At 38.5% G+C, this 19,188-nt stretch overlaps 1 protein-coding gene across 9 annotated transcripts in view; it reads left to right on the top strand.

Annotated features, from left to right (window-relative positions):
* Positions 1–19,188, top strand: part of ppp1r9a (protein phosphatase 1, regulatory subunit 9A) — a 57,502-nt gene that overhangs the window by 18,064 nt on the left and 20,250 nt on the right. For all 9 annotated transcript variants that reach the window (XM_039681229.2, XM_039681232.2, XM_089123153.1 and 6 more), the window contains exons 3-6: positions 7,210–7,342; positions 9,441–9,561; positions 10,992–11,096; positions 18,176–18,311. In XM_039681229.2, the coding sequence (XP_039537163.2) occupies positions 7,210–7,342; positions 9,441–9,561; positions 10,992–11,096; positions 18,176–18,311 (495 nt within the window). The remainder of the gene's footprint in view (positions 1–7,209; positions 7,343–9,440; positions 9,562–10,991; positions 11,097–18,175; positions 18,312–19,188) is intronic.

The raw sequence follows: 19,188 nt of genomic DNA, 5'->3' as shown, positions 1-19,188 counted from the left end.
ATATATATATATAAAATGCATGTATGTTATAAGGATAGGTAAATAGCTGTAACTAGCTTGCACATAGGCCTACACGACGCCTGTAAATGTGACGTAAAACACCCCCACCCACTCATGTGGTCAGTTGATGAATTATGTATTCATCAGACCATGTTACTGATCATGTGAGAAGACTCAGCCAACACATGAGAAATGAAGCATAAAGTAAGCAATTGTTGTCTTGTTTATCCCCTCACGCTCACAGCTCCCCCTCTGTTCTAGCATGTTGGCGGGTGGTGAGGCCTCCAGAGGTATTTCCACCAACACAGGATTAAAAAGACTGTGAAATGATGACATTCCAGGCCAGATAAACTGTTATGTTTTGAACATAATATTTTGAAGGAGTTATGGTCTTGGCACAGAGCAAAAGACTAATTATGCTTGAGAGTTTCATATCACCTGACTCATCAGTTCAAGTCTCCTCCATGGCCAAAGTGATTTTTAAAACAGTGCAGAGTCTCATGGAAATCATGAATGGATAAAGGTGTTTAATAGCTTTCAGCATTATGAAAACATTCAAATAATTGCCATGAAACTGGTGATTCATATATTAGTATGCACTGTTTCTTCAGCTACAGAGACTTTTGTGTCCCATGTGTTTATTTGTATCAAAACTAAAAGATTTGTTTGTTTTTTAGGTCAGCTATTAAAAAGATATTATGAAAAAGTTTCATCATTGATTTTTTCCACTTTCAAATGTCTTTTATATCTAGATTTTATTTATTATTTTGTCATTTTAATAATGTGTATCTGGTGAAAAGATTTGATAGTACCATTGAAAAACTTTGGGGTCGGTAAGAATTTTTAAATGTTTTTGAGTATCTTCTTCTCACCAGTGCTGCATTTATTTGATTAATATTATTGCAATTTAAATAATTGTTTTCTATTTTAATATATTTTAAAATGTAATTTATTTCTGTGATCAAAGCTGAATTTTCAGCATCATTACTCCAGTCTTCAGTGTCAAATGATCCTTCAGAAATCATTCTAATATGCTATTTTAAGACATAATTTATTAGTATTATAAATGTTGCTACATTTTTCAGGATTCTTTGATTTATGTATTTCAAAGTAACATCATTATTTGAAATAGAAATTGTTTGGATTTTTTTGTAAATGTGTTTCCTGTTACTTTTGATCAATTTAATGTGTGCTTACTGAATAAAAGTATTAATTTCTTTAAAAAAAAACTAAAATCTTACTGACCCCAAACTTTTGGACGGCATATCAATTTTTACACAACATCATCAACAACAACAAAAAACACTATTAATTACCAATAAACATGACATTTTTATTATGTGTCATTTCCAAATTTAGTCAAATAATGTAGGGCTGGGCGATATGGCCAAAAAAAATTATCACGATAATTTTTTTTATATCAGTCGATATCGATAATTATCACGATATATGTCAAATATTTTTTTTTTTCAAGTTTAAAGGCAGATTTTTGCGACTAAGTGAAAGTTGTATAAACCAGAGTGTTAATTGTGTTTTTAAACTACTCTTTAAATTTATGTTCATTAACAAAAACAGTAACATCTGTTGTTGTTTTTTTTTCCTTTCTTATGTAACGACCACATTTTTATTTGGTAAAAAGTAATATTCTGACTGTTTGAGTTGTATTCAAATTAACCATTGGTCATTCAGTCTCATGCATTTAGATCATGATAACCACAGATAAAACCAGGTATAGCCTATAACTTAGCTCCTCACTATCATGGCATAACTTTATGGTTTCTGTATTTTTTGAATGAAAAACAATAGCCTGACAGCTAAATACATTATTAAATACTGTACTTATATTCCATTAGTCATAATACATTGTCAACATTAATAATATTATACAATTCAATATGTATCCCACATTTCATGGTGCAGTTAATATTACTAACCTGACAGTAAATCCATGGTAGGCTAAATGGATTCAGTATCAATTCAGATTCTGACTGTATCGTTGCACGCAGTGTTTCTCCTTTTTGTCAGCGGTGTTTCATCTGCCTTTAAACTAGTTTAAACTTGACATTTGTGTTCTTCGCTGAACTCAAGTGCTTCTCACTGGATCTCGTGAGCAAAACGATCAGAGAACTCGCGCTTGGACTTTGAGCCGAGCGGATAAATGCTCCGTGTGGCGCGCGCGGTTTAAATGAGTTTCGTTCCGCTTTTTTGACGCATAAACATTATCGAACATTTATCGACCTCTTGATATCGTTTTATCGAGGAAAATTATATCGCGATAATTATCGTTATCGTTTTATTGCCCAGCCCTAAAATAATGCAAAACATGTGAAAATATTATTTGTATTCAGCTGCTATGAAAAGAGCATTAGTAAGACAAATATTTAAAAAATTGTTTAATGTCATATTTTGAGATGTAATTTCCATGTCATGCTTTGAGATGGAAATTACATTTGTTATGAAAAAAAAACAGCTCATTTTGCAGCAGCAACCTGTTTTCAGAGAATAGTACGTGTGTCTGTAGATTTGCCTCTGTGTTGCATGGTTAATCCACTCAGCATCAGCTTCGCTGTCCCTCTGGGAGAGAGCTGTGTGTGTGTGTGTGTGTGTGTGTGTGTGTGTGTGTGTGTGTGTGTGTGTTGACACTGAAAGCGCTGGCACTGCCTGACTGTAGGGCCATTTAATGCGATCAGTTGTAGTCGGCCTGACTCTGAGCCATGCAGCACCATTGCCAGCCTAGGATACAAATGCCGACAAACACTTTCAGTCGATTGTTCTTCTGCACCCTCCCCGTTTCCCCACAAGCATTGCGGTTACCCACGATGCAGCTGGTGTAATATGCTGTGTTAGAGGCATACCGATGAGCCACGGCTGCTCCTCTAGAAGTGCGGTGACACATAAGGATGAGCGACGAGACGTATAATGAAGTAATAAGAGTGGGAGTAGAGGGATGGATTATGGGCCTGGCTCAGTTTCACTGTTCTGTGAAAATTCACTCTTTGCAGAGAAGAAATTAGCTCTCAGAGCCTTTGGCAGAATCTCACAACATGCAATAAAAACTTAAAGTGCTCTCCGAACAGGAAAGCGCTTATACAAGCTTATATTTCTTGGCTACAAGGTTTCAGTTGGAGCTAAAGAGGGTTTTAAATACTGAGTGAGTGAGTGAGTGAGTGAGAGAGATATGTATAGAGATGAGAAGACAAAAGAGATGTTCTGCCATTGTTTGAAGGCAGCTAACAGGTGTATTGATCTAAACGATGAAGGTGAGGCTGATGACTGAGAGGTGACTGGAGTGGGCCGAATCAATATTACTAGATCAAGATACACAAGGAGATTCAAGAAAAGGATTGCTGTTAGTCGGAACAAAGCCAAAAGACTCAGCTTGAAAGGCTGCACTACTAAAGTAACAGCTAAAAGCTATTGGTGTTTTCTTTTCTATGAAAAGTGTTTTTTTTATATAATCAACTGGCAGATTTATAATTGAAACCACTGATGTTTTTCATACAGGATCTGAAGGTAAATGCTTTAAAGCTTATTTTATTTTCTAAAAACGAATTGGAACACACTTATTTTTTTTATTTTATATTTGATTTGATTTTACATTTACCCCCTGTAATAAACATAATTCAGCAAAATCCTCACTGAGAGTCACAAATGTGTTGAGAAGATCCAGTTATTTTGTCAGTTTTAAATTAGTTTTGTTTTACTGCGGAAAAGCAAATAATTGATAGATACACAACAGCCACTAATCTATTCTTTTGTTTGTACTATATGTCTTTAAATTGAATGGGCTGTAGTCAAGACCACTTTTGTCGAGTCCAAGACCAGGACTAGTCGTGTCCAAGACAAGACTGAGTCAAAAAAGGTCCAGGACAGGGAAAAAAAACAAAAGTCTATGCATGATATTATCAAGACAGTAATTTTGGGTTATTATTTGTTGATCTAAAAGTAAAAGTGTCACAACTCCCAGGATTTTTAAGTAGTAGCTAGTAGATAACTATAACTATAGTAACAGCATGAGAAGACGCGTTCGCATTTGGTCGGTTAATTTTGGCACTTTCTAAGTTAACGTTACCCTAATATGTTAGTAATAATTGAACACACATACAAAAATATTTTTCGTTGTGTAGGCGTCCTGGAGAATATTTCTGTTCGTCCTAAACAGATTTTCTATTGTCAATTTAAAACTTAAACAATTTAAAAGTCAGATAACATTACCCAAATGAACCACCTTTAACGCAAATATGACACACACACCCACACAGCTAGCTACTACCACCATACGTAATCGAACTTATAACTTTATGATGTTAGGCTGATGCAAAGTTTACAAATGCAAAATTAACATGTATGCAGACGCCGAGCGTGACGTGCGAGGATAATCGATTGGTTATTAGGTGGCCAGTGTTTCACTTTTCCTTCAATATTATTAACACAATAGAAAGACACCTGGACTCGGTCGAGATCAAAAGCATATTTGGCAAGACCAGTGGCCGAGACCGAGACAAGTCCGAGTCCAAATAGCAGCGAGTCTGAGACCATAGAAAAATGGTCTCGAGTCCGGACTCAAGTCCAGTCCTGTAAATTAAATCACTTTTGAAATGCAGTTTAAATTATGTTTTATGTCATTAAAAATGTACTGGCCTACTGTATTTTATTCATTTATCAAAGCCAATGTTTACTCTCTTTTGGCACTTGATGACAAATATTTGGAAATAACAGACTGACGTCAAAGATGAATTAAGACCTCTTTTTTATTCCCATCATTGAAGACACCTGATGTTAACAAGCAGAATCACTGAAGGAGAAAACTGTCATTTTGAAGTCACCATTATGGAGATCAGTGTGTGTTTTAGTTGGGCTCTTGACCCTTAAATCATTAATTTAAATGTTGTTTGGTTGTTATACGTGAATTATAACAAATAGAAAAGGTGATTTGATGGTGTTGGTTATGTTTTAACATAATCATTAATTCACGATCATTTGACCTGAATCACTGAACTCTACTAGTTTAAATTATGTTTTATGTCATTAAAAATGTACTGGCCTACTATATTTTATTCATTTATCAAAGCCAATTTTTACTCACGTTTGGCACTTGATGACAAATATTGGGAAGACCATTCAAAAACCATGTAATGATGATATTAAAACAAAACAAAGTCTCCTGTATAGCTATGCTGTATGTCTATAATGAATAAAATAGAAGATGGGAAATATCTTCTCCCACGGCACGCCAGACCTGACAGTAGCCTTCAGCACACACTGCCCACACTGTGTCTGTTGCGTAGAGCACCTCACGGTTGTCATGTCTGCCAGATTCACAAAAGACAGTCAGTTTTTGAGCCATTTTTAGCCAGCTGTGGACTGTCAACACTGTGATAGTTGGTTGAGCTCAGTTGAACAGTGTGTGAGGGAAGCTCTATAAGAGATCCACTGACTGTAGAGATGGATGTTTCTGGAAATGTCCTCACTTTCAGGTTAGATCTGTGCGTAAGGGAATGTTTGTGTATTTCTGCCCTCTTGGCCTCTGTATAAAAGTCTGTAACTGGGGTATAAAAGCTGGCGATGGATTATGTGAGCTATGCGCTTTAGTGCAGCTGGATCTATTCTTTCAACAAGTCACAACAAGTTATAGTTACTATCTTCAAGGCTGCAGCCTCACCATCTGGCCCTTTCTACCAATATGATTTTCATCAAGTCCATGGAAGGAATGTGGACAAAGGGCTCATTACACATCAGCTAATCATTTGGTCAGGAGTGTGACTGTTAAATAATGCATAGCTGTTGATCAGTTTACATTATTGATGTTGTAAAGTGCACTAGAGATTATGCTTGCTTTTGTCCCTGCGTTCTGGTTTCAGAGTGCTTTCTACCATATACGACTTGGACACATTGGTTTAGGCTTGTTATTAGAATAAAACGTCAGGTTTGAGTCCAATTTGTTTCCTTCACAGATGAGATGGCTTTGATTCTGCTATGATCAGTCATGGTTTAATTGAAGCAGATGATTCTCATGGTGGCAGATGGACTGTCGCTGTCACGGGTATAGCGGAGTAGAGGATCTTTATTTCAAGAACATACAAACAAGGATAAACCAAATATGAGGCCAATGGCAATCCAAATGATGAAGACACAGAAGATGCAACAGGATATGTCTCATGTTATATATAAAATATTTAATTTAAATAAATGTTCTTTTGAACTGTCTATTTAACCAAGCATACTACATAAAATTCCACAAAAATATTACTGTAACCAGCACAATTTTTTTTCAACATTGATTATAAAAATAAAAAAAACATTGCTCAGCAAATCAGCATTTTAGAATGATTTCTGTAGGATCATGTGACAAAATATATTTAAAAAAAATGTAAGTTATTTTAAATTGTAAAAATATTTCCTAATAATTTTCGGTTTGGTTAGCCCAAAGAGTCTTCTTTAAAAAACATTTTGGAAAAAAATCATATACTGACCCCCAAAACTTTTGAATTGTAGCATAGACAATGTAAGCATTTCTGTTGTGGGGCGAGCTTAAAAACACAGATCTTGAAATTCTTACCATTTCTCTGTCTTTCATCATATTAACTGCGGTACTTGCCTGTGTAACAGTGGGTGTGTTGTAAATCCACAAGACTGATGCATGATGTAGAATGAATGATGACTACACATAAATGTTAGCGTGGAACCAAGACTTGAGGAAAACTGAGGGCTTAAATACACAAAGGAAGATCATTAATGAAACGGGAAACAGGTGATGACTAGAAACCATGACTATAAACAGAACAAGACAATGAAACTATGACTGTGACATCCTGAGAAAGTTTATTCTTTTAAAATGAAAGACACCAGTAAACACAAGGACACAGGTTGGCATCTATGGGGCAATTGTTTGTCCGAGAACTTGTTTAGGGTCACAGTTGTGCGTGACTGTCCATTCACACCACAGTGCACAAGACCTTCAATTATGCTGAGGAGAAGGCAGTTTGTGTTTTAGTCGATAAGCACTGTTATGAAGATGCTCTGATTTAACCCAGTGCTCACGACTTCATTGATCACATGCTGTCTCACTATATATAGAGTAGTGGCTGAAAGTGATGTCTGGGGGGGGATATTTGTTTTTAATGACCCTACTAGTTTGATTAACCATTCAAATATAAAGTCATGTGACCTCACCACAGTAACTTAAAATTGACGTTTTCTGGCTCTCAGGTGTTCAAAACCTACTGCAATGAAGATTATGACCGGCGGAATGAAGAGGTGGACCCGGTGGCATCCTCAGCTGAGTATGAGCTGGAGAAACGGGTTGAGAAGCTGGAACTTCTCCCTGTGGAACTGGAAAAAGGTGAATAGCGGTGATGGCAACAGGGCTTCACATTCATGTATTTGCTCACCAGCCACTGTGGCTAGTGGTTTTCCAAAGTTATCATCCACTCAGCATTTTCACTGGCCACAATTTTAAAATCAATACCATGGGGAAAACTGCCATATAAATATTTTTAATATTATCTTAATTATTATCAACAGCAGTAATATTAGGCTGCTGTCACTTTAAGACTGGACACATACTGTTACACATGCGTTTTCCTTCTGACTGTTTACATTCACTTAAAACATAACTAACTGTGTTTACGTGAATACTCACCACGTGTTTGACATTTTTTTGTGTGTATTTGACTGTTTAATGTAATAATCAGAGCTGCCAACTCTCACGCATTGGCCGTGAGACACCCGCATTTGATTGGTTTCACACGCTTAAGTGTCAACCTGGTCGATCAAATGCCTGGAAGTAGCCTGGATGCCAGCCCGAAACCCCACCCACAACATTTTTTGGTCGGGAAGTTTCGGTCTGGACTCGATCCATTGAGAAGTAATTATGATCAGTTCAGAAATGGTCAGGCCAATCAAATTGCCAGGGTGGGCTTTATACGATGATGGACAGATGATCTGCAGTTACGTAATCATCACGTCATCAACGAGCGCTTGGGTTGAACTGGTTTCCCTCATAGATGACTGCAGCTTGAGAATTGAGATGTATAGATTCCGCTATCACGTCTGTTTTAGAAGAAATCGACAGCGCATTGATTTTAATAGACGAACAGAGAACTGCAATCAAGAAATTTGTCGATCGGAAAGATGTTTTTACCCTCCTTCCTACGAGATTCGGCAAAAGTTTAATCTATCAGCTGGCTCCGATGGTCGGTAAGAAGATGGGGCGCAGTGAAAGCCCTGTGGTCATTGTGATTTCTCCTTTGGTCGCACTCTCGCACTCATGGGAGACCAAGTTACAGAAGCCACGCTCATTATTTTAATATTCTTCCAGCGTGAGTGTAGTTGAGTTCTGTTGACAACTATGCTATGCAGCTACATAGCTAAGCTGACTTACTGGGTTACTATGATTGGTTGTAGGTCTATCCAATTGAGTGGAGTTTTTTTTTTTCCTGGTTCGGTTAAGACACGCCTCATAATCAAAGCCCTATGGAGCAGTATCAGACTCACATTCTGACTAGAATATGAGTTTGACGAATTCAGGCTAGCCTGGAAGATGAGTTTATCTATAAATCTACCTATTGAGCCCCCCCTTTGGAGAATGTCATCTCCCCCACCCCATGGTGGGAAAATTCTCACTCCAAGCTAAACTCAAAAGTTGGCAGCAATGCAATAAGCAGCAAAATAGAACTCAATTTAGTACTGATAGGTGGCTTTATGTACATGCACTTTGAGTGTGAGCACAAAATCTGTGGAAATGAGTAAGATTATAGGCAATACTCGCAATCCCACGCCCAAATTCAAGCCCTGTAACATCAAAAATATTCATCCGGAGCAAATGAAACAAGTGAGTGAGGGGAGGAGGGTTTGTGTAATTTGCTGTCGGAGAGAATAGAGAGATAGAGAAAGTGCAGCTAATGTCCTGTATCTGTTCTGTGGAAAATAAGCATTGGAAGCATTACCGATTACCCTAGCGGCTGCTGAAATCAAACCACGTTTGGCAGGTGTTAATGTCAAGCCCTTGATGTCAGGGTCACAAAAGAGATTTCTCTAAGGTTGAAAGTTTCGGATAGCTTTCATGATAAGCGACACTGGGTCTAGTCATCACACTTTTCACTCAAGTTTTTTTCAGTCTGTTTTTACTCAAAACCTTATGGTTACTGAGATACACTATAGCCCTTGTGACAACTAGCTCCGGTTTCCTCTATAATTGTTTTACTTAAAAAACAATATACTGTAGATACGAATATGTTTTCTGGAAAATGTTCTGTATGTATCTGTGTATTGTGTGCGCTGTGAAATCAGTGGTAAACCTTGAATATTGATCAGTCATTATATGCATCCATCCATCCATCCATCCATACAATGATTTATTGAATTGTCATTCTTTCCATTTGCTCACCACTAATGCTTTTCCTTTCTCTGATTTGTGTATGTTCATCTGTGTATGTCAGACGAGGATGGCCTGGGCATCAGTATTATAGGAATGGGGGTTGGTGCTGACGCAGGCCTGGAGAAGCTGGGCATCTTCGTCAAGACTGTCATAGAGGGTGGAGCAGCTGAGAGAGATGGAAGGTAAACTAACCTGCACATACTATAGAAAGTATAGTGATAGACTCAAATTCTGAATCCCAGACTTTAAATGTGGCCTCAGACTGTTGGACTGCACTTTGCGGTTTGCCGAGTGGCGTCAAACCCTGCTGAAATCCTGAGAAAAGTTACTTGTTTCACACATTTAAGATTACCAAGCAACTCTATGCTTTGTAATCAGGTTTCAAAAGGACCATTCAATAGCCAGAATGTAATTTCCTTCACCATTAACTCACCATTAACCATTAAGGCTGTTTCTGTGCACAGTGTAAGAATGGAAGATTTGGCAGCGACATTGAATCTTTGCACTAAAGTCCTTGCATGAGGAATACTTAATTCATGCTTTCAGTATTAATTAATACATTGCAAAATGTTTGTGAAGGTCAAGGTGCACATTAGGATTCAATCTTGCAAGCGTCTCTCTCCGTCTGCTTTGCCAGCATAACAGATGAGATTTGCCATGAGCTCGATATCCAGACAGGAATCAAGGGTCAAAGCAATTTGGTCAAACTCACAAAGCTCATTACAGATATCACACTGTTGGAGCTCTTCATGCAAACACTGAAGCATTCTGAAATTGATATCATCACATGTTGTTAAGGAGCTTACTCGTCTTTGTAATCCTATGCTATGATTGTAATTCCTTCTGTCTTGTGAGCATTATTCTTTAGCTTCTGAAATGAAAAGAATGGCAAGTCTGAAAACTTGTAAAAGAGGGGATTCTAACCTTTTTGTCCCTTTTAAGCCATATGACCTAAATTATTTGCTTGAAATATTCCCTTGACACGTTAAAGATGGAAAATTCACTTGGTGTTTGCATATAAATGTTTGGACACAACCATTCACTCCTTTTTCCCTATCCTCAAAAAGCCTAAACTCTCTCAATAATCTAGCCATTTGGATTTTCTGAGCAATATGATCATATTGAGAGATCCTTTACATTGAATTTGCAAGCAATCGCATCATTACCGCATGGCACAAGCTGATTGGCCTGTGCTGATCCTACAGCCATTGAGATTGCTCGCTCAATATTTAGATTGTCTAATCCAGTGTTTTCTGTAGGGTAGTTCCTCTGAAACCGTCCACCTCCCCCAGCTCCACTTGCCTAGATCAGCTACGGGATTTATGTATGTTTATTTATGAAACAGCAGCCGCATATCTTACATGCTCACCGTCAGTTAATCTATTAGCATTGGCAAGTTCATACTTGCTCTACAGCTGCATTAATTTAACAGCAGATCTAGTCTGACAAGACCAAATACATTAACATTGCCATATTCAATAACATTCTAAGTCTATTTTGCGAATTGTCATGATTGTAATACTATTATACAAACCTGTTTTAGACAATGCACAATGTCCTAATAGTGTCACTGTAACAAATGTTAAAACATACCCACCTTCATTTTCCACAGAATTATGGTGAATGATCAGATCGTGGAGGTTGACGGCACCAGTCTGGTGGGAGTAACTCAGAGCTTCGCTGCTTCTGTCCTGAGAAACACGCAGGGAGTAGTCAGGTAAGATATTCATCCATTTTTGCTTGTTTATTATGTTTCATTAATACCAAGGGGGTAAACGAGGTGGTCCTCACTGCAGAACATGAAATCCACGGGGAGGAGTCGGATCCAGATCCAACCAGATCCCTAAACCCACCCCTAAACCTAACCAGCTCCACCCCTGATCCCTAAACCCACCCCTAAACCTACCTAGCTCCACCCCTGATCCCTAAACCTACCTAGCTCCACCCCTGATCCCTAAACCCACCCCTAAACCTACCTAGCTCCACCCCCTGATCCCTAAACCCAACCCCTAAACCTACCCAGCTCCATCCCTGATCCCTAAACCCACCCCTAAACCTACCTAGCTCTGCCCCTGACCCCTAAACCTATCCAGCTCCACCTCCTGATCCCTAAACCCACCCCTAAACCCATCCAGCTCCACCTCCTGATCCCTAAACCCACCCCTAAACCTACCCAGCTCCACCCCTGATCCCTAAACCCACCCCTAAACCTACCCAACTCCACCCCCTCCATACGGAGTCTGTATCCGACTCCGCCCCCTGGATCTTGTGTACTGCAATGAGGTGCCACTGGGGTAATACATCAGCCAGAAGTTGAAGCCTCGCAGGAGCCGCCATTGTAGCAGAACTTCACCTGCTGTTAACATTCCATTGACTCCCATTCATTTTGGCATCACTTTGACAGCGAATAACTTTACATCTGAGGCGTCCAAAGACTTAATTTGTCCATTATTTATTTCTAAAGAAACACAACAATGTATAAAAGTCTCCATTACTTTGAATCTTACGTTATGGCCACGTAGAAGACATTTTTTGTAAAATTAGGATTGCGTCATAACATGCAACTTTCTGTTACACAATAGAGACATTACCATATAGACAGGAGAAGCCCATACAGGAAGTGCAATTATACGGCTTCAGTCTTCTCCGTTGAAATCAATGAGGTCGCTGTGTCTATTTGTTTTACTGTCTATGATTAATACCATGTTTGCCCTTTAATGCTGACCACCAGATACCTACATTCGAATCTCCACTATAACTACACTAGAGTGACCAGTGTTATTTTTAGCGTATGAAATAGCATGACATGTCATCATCTTTCTCTCCCACACAGCACTTTCGTGAGAATAACACAGGATTCTTGTTAGTGTATCTAAACTCCCCTTAGACAGGACAGCGGAGAGCACGTCTTTGAAACGAGTATCAGCCAGCAGGAGCACTTCACACTGTGAGAAAACAAGGCTCTTCATTAACAATAGGTCTGCACAGCGTGATGAAGCATATTGTTTTTGAACAGATGCTGTCAGTGGTGTATTCCACTTCATCTGAAAATATAAACACGCTAAAAATGTAGTTGATTGGAACCTTCAAATGCATGTTTATTTAAAAAGGCTTCATTAAAAAATATTTCTTTTAAAGGCAACTTTTTGAGAGGGATGAAACTTATTGATTATAATTATAATAAATATATAATCATATAATTCATATCGCCATGGACAACCTGACAGTTTGCTCTGCAAAAAAAATAATTATAATTTTCTTGATCAGTACTTTTGTCTTGTTTTAAAATATCAAAACCTCCTTAAAAATAAAATATATATGCATATAGATGCTCATCAAGGCATTCATTTATTTAATCAAAAATACAGAAAAACAGTGATATTGTGAAATATTATTACAATTTAAAATAATGGTTTTCTGTTTTAATATACTTTAAAGTATAATTATGTATGTGATGCAAAACTGAATTTTTACTCTTTTAATACTCAGCATTACAGTCTTAAGTGTCACATCATCCTTCAGAAATCATTCTAATATGCTGATTTGATACTCAATTATTATCAATGTTGGAAACAGTTGTGCTGCTTAATATTTTTTTGGAACCTGTGATACTTTTTTCAGGATTCGTTGATGAATAAAAAGTCAAAAAGAACAGCATTTATTCATTTTGTAACAATGTTCATTGTTATTTATACAGTTTTTGGTTATGCCAGATTTGGTAAATGCACAATTTCACCAGTGCATTTTGATCATATTTGTATTATTTTGTCTATTTTTTCCTGGTTTCGTTTCATTCCCTCCTCCCGGTTGTTTGAGCTCTGTTCTCACCGATGAGGCAGTGTGGCCCAGATTCTGAATTTGTGCTAAATCTAACCTACTGTAAGAATTAAGGCAGGTCTTAAATTCTATCTGCACCAGCGACCACCAATAAATATATTAAGATTGGCACTCTTAAGAGCGAGTCAATGCTGTGATGATTCAGTGTCATTTTTTAGCAAGTTGGCCAGAACAACTCCTCGCTGTGTGAGGCGATGCACACATCCTGAAATGCATTCTGTCATCCCAGATGTATGTGAATATAGATGGAGGGATCTCTCAATAGGAGATCTCTGTCCCGGAGCAGTTGGGACTCCCTGCGTGTGGTGCCGAGATGGAAGAGAGGACTGTTTCCAGGTCAGCTGCATTGCAAAAGCATCACAGGGTATTGGCCCAGTTGTTGCTTCAGATGTAGATCAAATTTGGACCCTTATCTGTGCCTAATTCAGGGTGATTAGGACTCCATGCTGAGCGCTTCCCTAATGCTTATCCACAACATTGTGGATTGTGCACTGCAGTGAATGGTGAATACTGTCGGAGGGACATTATCTCAAATTATATGACAAGTTATGGCTTATAATCAATAAACGGAAAACTAAAATTCGATACTGTTGTAAAAAAAAAAAAACCCATTTAAAACTACAAGTCAATGAATGCATCATATTTAATGTGGTTACCAATATCGTACAGGGGTGCGTTTCCCGAAAGCATCGTTAGCCAACTATGGTCACAAGGTCCATCGTTATCAGCAAAGTTCAACGAGTCGGTGTTTCCCGAAACCACCGTTCCAACGAACATTCGCAAACAGCATCGCAAAGTTGGTTTGAACGACAGCATTTGGACGTAATAAATTCTTATCTTGAGCAAACTAATCAAGCTGACATTCAGTACGACCGGTGCCTTTTATTTAGAATACATACAAATGTAATTTATGTCTTTTAGTTTGTCAAAAGATTTTAAGTACCGTGTATGAAGAGTCCGCATGTGCGAACGTGCTCTACTATGTAAGAACGAGCCAAATATTGAGTCTGGTAATAAAGCGAAATAACTGAGAACAATTAGAAATAGTCCTCAGATGACATGTCTGTAATTTATTTAAAACAAATCTAGCGTTAATTGGATCTCAAACAGTTTCATTAAAAGTAGTTTTACTCCACCACGTGTGTGGCTGAACGATACTTTGCGACAGTGTGTTTCGGGAAACAGTCGTAATGAGCTAGTTGATTTTCCAACGATGCATCGTACTATGGTAGTGAATCAGCGAACTACGTTGTTGTACGGTTTCCCGAAAGGATCGTTAGCCAACTATGGTCGCAAGTTGGTCGCAATTTCCATTGAACTCTATTGGTAACGACGGAACTTGCAGCCATAGTTGGCTAACGATGCTTTCGGAAACGCACCTCTGATGTTGCGCATCCTAATTTCATATGCAGAGACAAGTTATCTAGGTTAATGTCTCGAAGAGAAAACCTTTGGTTCACAATCATAAATTATGCCATTTGGTGGTCTTTAAAAATAGCACCCAATAATGTCACCACTGTGCATTCAGTTGGAAGTAACATTCTTCACAGGTAAAGTAACTTGCATCAATTATTTGACTTTTTATTATTATTTCCAAAGCAAAACGTCACCTTCAGAGACGAATAATTCATTATTAACAAATTGCAATTCTTTTTGGTGCCACTAGTGGTGCAGAAATAACAAACTTTCATTTTCAAGGTATGTGCTTTTGCAGTAAATTTTCCCCTGACATTCTCAGGAAGGATTCTTAAGATTTTGTACAGTTATTATGTTCACCATGTCACAGTCATTTATCACACTGACATCACAAGAAGTGCCCCCTGCCACGTTCGTTGATTTATAGGGTGTATTACAATCCGTCAGTGAACTGAGAACAAAAATGCCTGCCTGAAGCCAGACAATGCAAGGAAAGAGCTTCATTGAAATAGAAAAGAAGGCTTTTCATACCTTTCTTTATTTTACTGAACGAAACTCAATTTCACCTTATACATTTTTATACCCTCCTCATTTATGTAAACTCTATTCTGTTCTTTGTCTCTATTTGAAAATCAATAGCCATGATCTTTTACAAAGTTCAACAGTCAGGTTCCGGAAGTAAAAATTGATTTTAGTGATGATAACATATACTGTGAGCTACAAGGTTGTTTAAGACACCCTATAGTGAAAATCAAGTTTTAATGTTGTTCACAGTATGTGGTGTTTTTAATATGCTTTAAGACAACCATGTGCAAATTCATAAGTTAACACTATAGCTGAGTATTTTCTCCGTAAAACTCCAGTGAACCAAAGACAGCCTCAAAAACAGTTTGAAATCGAAAAGTGTTTCTTACCTCACAAACTACCTTGGGCATGGCTTTATTAACTATGCAGTGAAGAAAGGGAGTCTCAAGAGAAGCCAGTTTAGTTTATCCCTGTATGTTTTTCTGTTGATATGAAAAATTTAGCAATATAGCAGGTGAATTATAGGACGTATATTATGATGTTATGATGAACTATATGACTTTTTCCACTGATGTTCTGAGTTGTTCATAATGTTTATAAGTATACTGATTGGCATTTTTATGTAATTTTGATGATCAAAGATGAGTTTTAAGGGATAAAAAAATATTACAGGGGGACTTTAATCGAATAGTATATACATATACACTCACCGGCCACTTTATTAGGTACCCCATGCTAGTAACGGGTTGGACCCCCTTTTGCCTTCAGAACTGCCTCAATTCTTCGTGGCATAGATTCAACAAGGTGCTGGAAGCATTCCTCAGGGAGTTTGGTCCATATTGACATGATGGCATCACACAGTTGCCGCAGATTTGTCGGCTGCACATCCATGATGCGAATCTCCCGTTCCACCACATCCCAAAGATGCTCTATTGGATTGAGATCTGGTGACTGTGGAGGCCATTTGAGTACAGCGAACTCATTGTCATGTTCAAGAAACCAGTCTGAGATGATTCCAGCTTTATGACATGGCGCATTATCCTGCTGAAAGTAGCCATCAGAAGTTGGGTACATTGTGGTCATAAAGGGATGGACATGGTCAGCAACAATACTCAGGTAGGCTGTGGCGTTGCAACGATGCTCAATTGGTACCAAGGGGCCCAAAGAGTGCCAAGAAAATATTCCCCACACCATGACACCACCACCACCAGCCTGAACCGTTGATACAAGGCAGGATGGATCCATGCTTTCATGTTGTAGACGCCAAATTCTGACCCTACCATCCGAATGTCGCAGCAGAAATCGAGACTCATCAGACCAGGCAACGTTTTTCCAATCTTCTATTGTCCAATTTCGATGAGCTTGTGCAAATTGTAGTCTCAGTTTCCTGTTCTTAGCTGAAAGGAGTGGCACCCGGTGTGGTCTTCTGCTGCTGTAGCCCATCTGCCTCAAAGTTCGACGTACTGTGCGTTCAGAGATGCTCTTCTGCCCACCTTGGTTGTAACCGGTGGTTATTTGAGTCACTGTTGCCCTTCTATCAGCTCGAACCAGTCTGGCCATTCTCCTCTGACCTCTGGCATCAACAAGGCATTTCCGCCCACAGAACTGCCGCTCACTGGATGTTTTTTCTTTTTCGGACCATTCTCTGTAAACCCTAGAGATGGTTGTGCGTGAAAATCCCAGTAGATTAGCAGTTTCTGAAATACTCAGACCAGCCCTTCTGGCGCCAACAATCATGCCACATTCAAAGTCACTCAAATCACCTTTCCTCCCCATACTGATGCTCGGTTTAAACTGCAGGAGATTGTCTTGACCATGTCTACATGCCTAAATGCACTGAGTTGCCGCCATGTGATTGGCTGCTTAGAAATTAAGTGTTAACGAGCAGTTGGACAGGTGTACCTAATAAAGTGGCCGGTGAGTGTATATGCTTTTGAAGCCGTGGATCTGCATTATTTCAACATATTGTTAAAATTACCGTGTTTAACAGTGGAATTTACGTGAAAAACTACATTATCCATAGCCTAGAAACCTAGATGCACCCTAGCGGCAGCAAACATTATTTCTATGTGGTCTGGAAAAACCGAACTCTGGTCAGGCCAATCACATCGTGTATAGAGTCAGTGGGCGGGCTTAACATAATGACGACAGAGTTGCGCTGGTTCACTGCTACTTATCAAAAAATGGCTGCTGCTGGCAAACAGCTGTCTTTCGATTCGGCTTTGACCACTACTCTAGATGATTTGAACTTACTCTTTTCTTTGAAACCAGAACAAAGAACGGCGCTTTTTTTTTTAGAAAAAAAGACTTGTTCAGAGTTTTGCCGATTGGATACGGTAAAAGTTTAATATATCAACTTGCTCTGCTGGTGGGGGAAAAAAAGCATTGGACTCAGCCGTCACCTTCTTCGTTGCTTTGATTGGTTGAAGCACTATCCAATTGCGCGCAGAGAGAATTTGAAAGACAACCGTTTATCCCGCCCCTCGGATTGAGCCCTGTCAATGATGAGTTCCCAGACCTAACATCTTGATGTAGGTCTGGCATGCCAGGCTAACATTACCCATGATGCTACAGAAAATTCCACCAATCAGTCAAAACAAGCAAACAGCACCAAAAGATCTCTTTAGTTCTACGCCTCCACCCATTCCTATGAAGATCTCCCTATGCTAACAAAAATACTTCAATATTTGTATATAATGCGTATTTTGCTGTAAACTTAAAATATATTGTTTCTATGTAGATGATTAACATCTTAAATGAGTAATTAATTAAATTTTTCGCAATGCTTCATGGGATTGTAGTTCTTTCCAGCACTAAAGCCGTTAAGTACAGTCTTGTACCTTTGTGTTTTTGTACGATTTTCAAATACTTCTTAAAAAATCCCTATGGGAGAAATGAATGGAAAAAATACTTACTTAATCTTAATACTTTAAAAAAAAAAATGCACTCCATAGGCTTTACTTTGGATCTGATCGCAAAGCCCGTCCCTTCTCATTGGCAGTTGGTGTGTCTGTGCAGGTTTGTGATTGGCCGAGAGCGTCCGGGACAGCAGAGCGAGGTGGCTCAGCTCATCAGTCAGACTCTGGAGCAGGAGAGACGTCAGAGAGAGATGATGGAGCAACAGTACGCCCAGTACGACGCTGATGACGACGAGGTGAGCGCAGAACAGGTCTGATCATGTCAGCATCTGTCTGAACAGGTTAATCAACCATCAAGTGCCAGTTGGAGCAGGTTCAAATCTATTATCCATGATTTGGCCACGCTACAAGCCTCAACCTGTTAAAATTTGTCACAACAGGATGAAAACAGTTCTGCTGGTCAAAAACTATATAATCAAGCTACAACCTAAAACTAATACTATTGCACAGTTTCCTTAAAAAAAAGCTTAGCTTACAAAAAAAGATGGCCGACACTGTGTGTTCATTCTGTGAGTGAGATCGCAGAGATGGCGATTTTTTTCCTAACAAAAAATAAAAAAATCTCTCGTCTCTGGGGATATGAGGGTGGAAAGCATGGTAATTTGAAAATACAACAGGTTTTCTACTAATACAAAGCTTAATGCTAAATCCTGAAGTATCCCTTTAAGAATAATAATTATTATTTAATGTTCACAACTTCATCCTTAGGTAGAAAAAAAAGATAACCAGAAAATTGATTACAAAGTGAATATTTTCCTGAAAAATATTTAATGCATGTGTTTGGCTTTTATGCAACAAACAGACAATTATTTAATTTTGAAAATGTATAATGATTTTTATTTTTAATGCATAAAAATATACAGTTCCCCTATTTTGGCAAATGTATTTTCATATATTTATTTATTATTCAGATGTCATTTGAACAAAAACATTTGTTCACCTCACTCCCAGACGACGTACAAATAGACTTTCCTGCATCTCCTCTAAAGATTTCAGAAATGTTACAAAGTGTGTTTAGGACCGTGACGGTGAGTGCACCCACGGGGGCTTTCTGCTCCATGGAGAATTAATGGGGTTTGTTATATTACAAGTCACTGAGTTATTGCTCCGTTC

The sequence above is a fragment of the Pimephales promelas genome, chromosome 18 (assembly GCF_988280905.1).
Source record: "Pimephales promelas chromosome 18, fPimPro1.hap1.1, whole genome shotgun sequence".
Classification (NCBI taxonomy): domain Eukaryota; kingdom Metazoa; phylum Chordata; class Actinopteri; order Cypriniformes; family Leuciscidae; genus Pimephales; species Pimephales promelas.
This window is presented reverse-complemented; position numbering and strand designations above follow the sequence as displayed.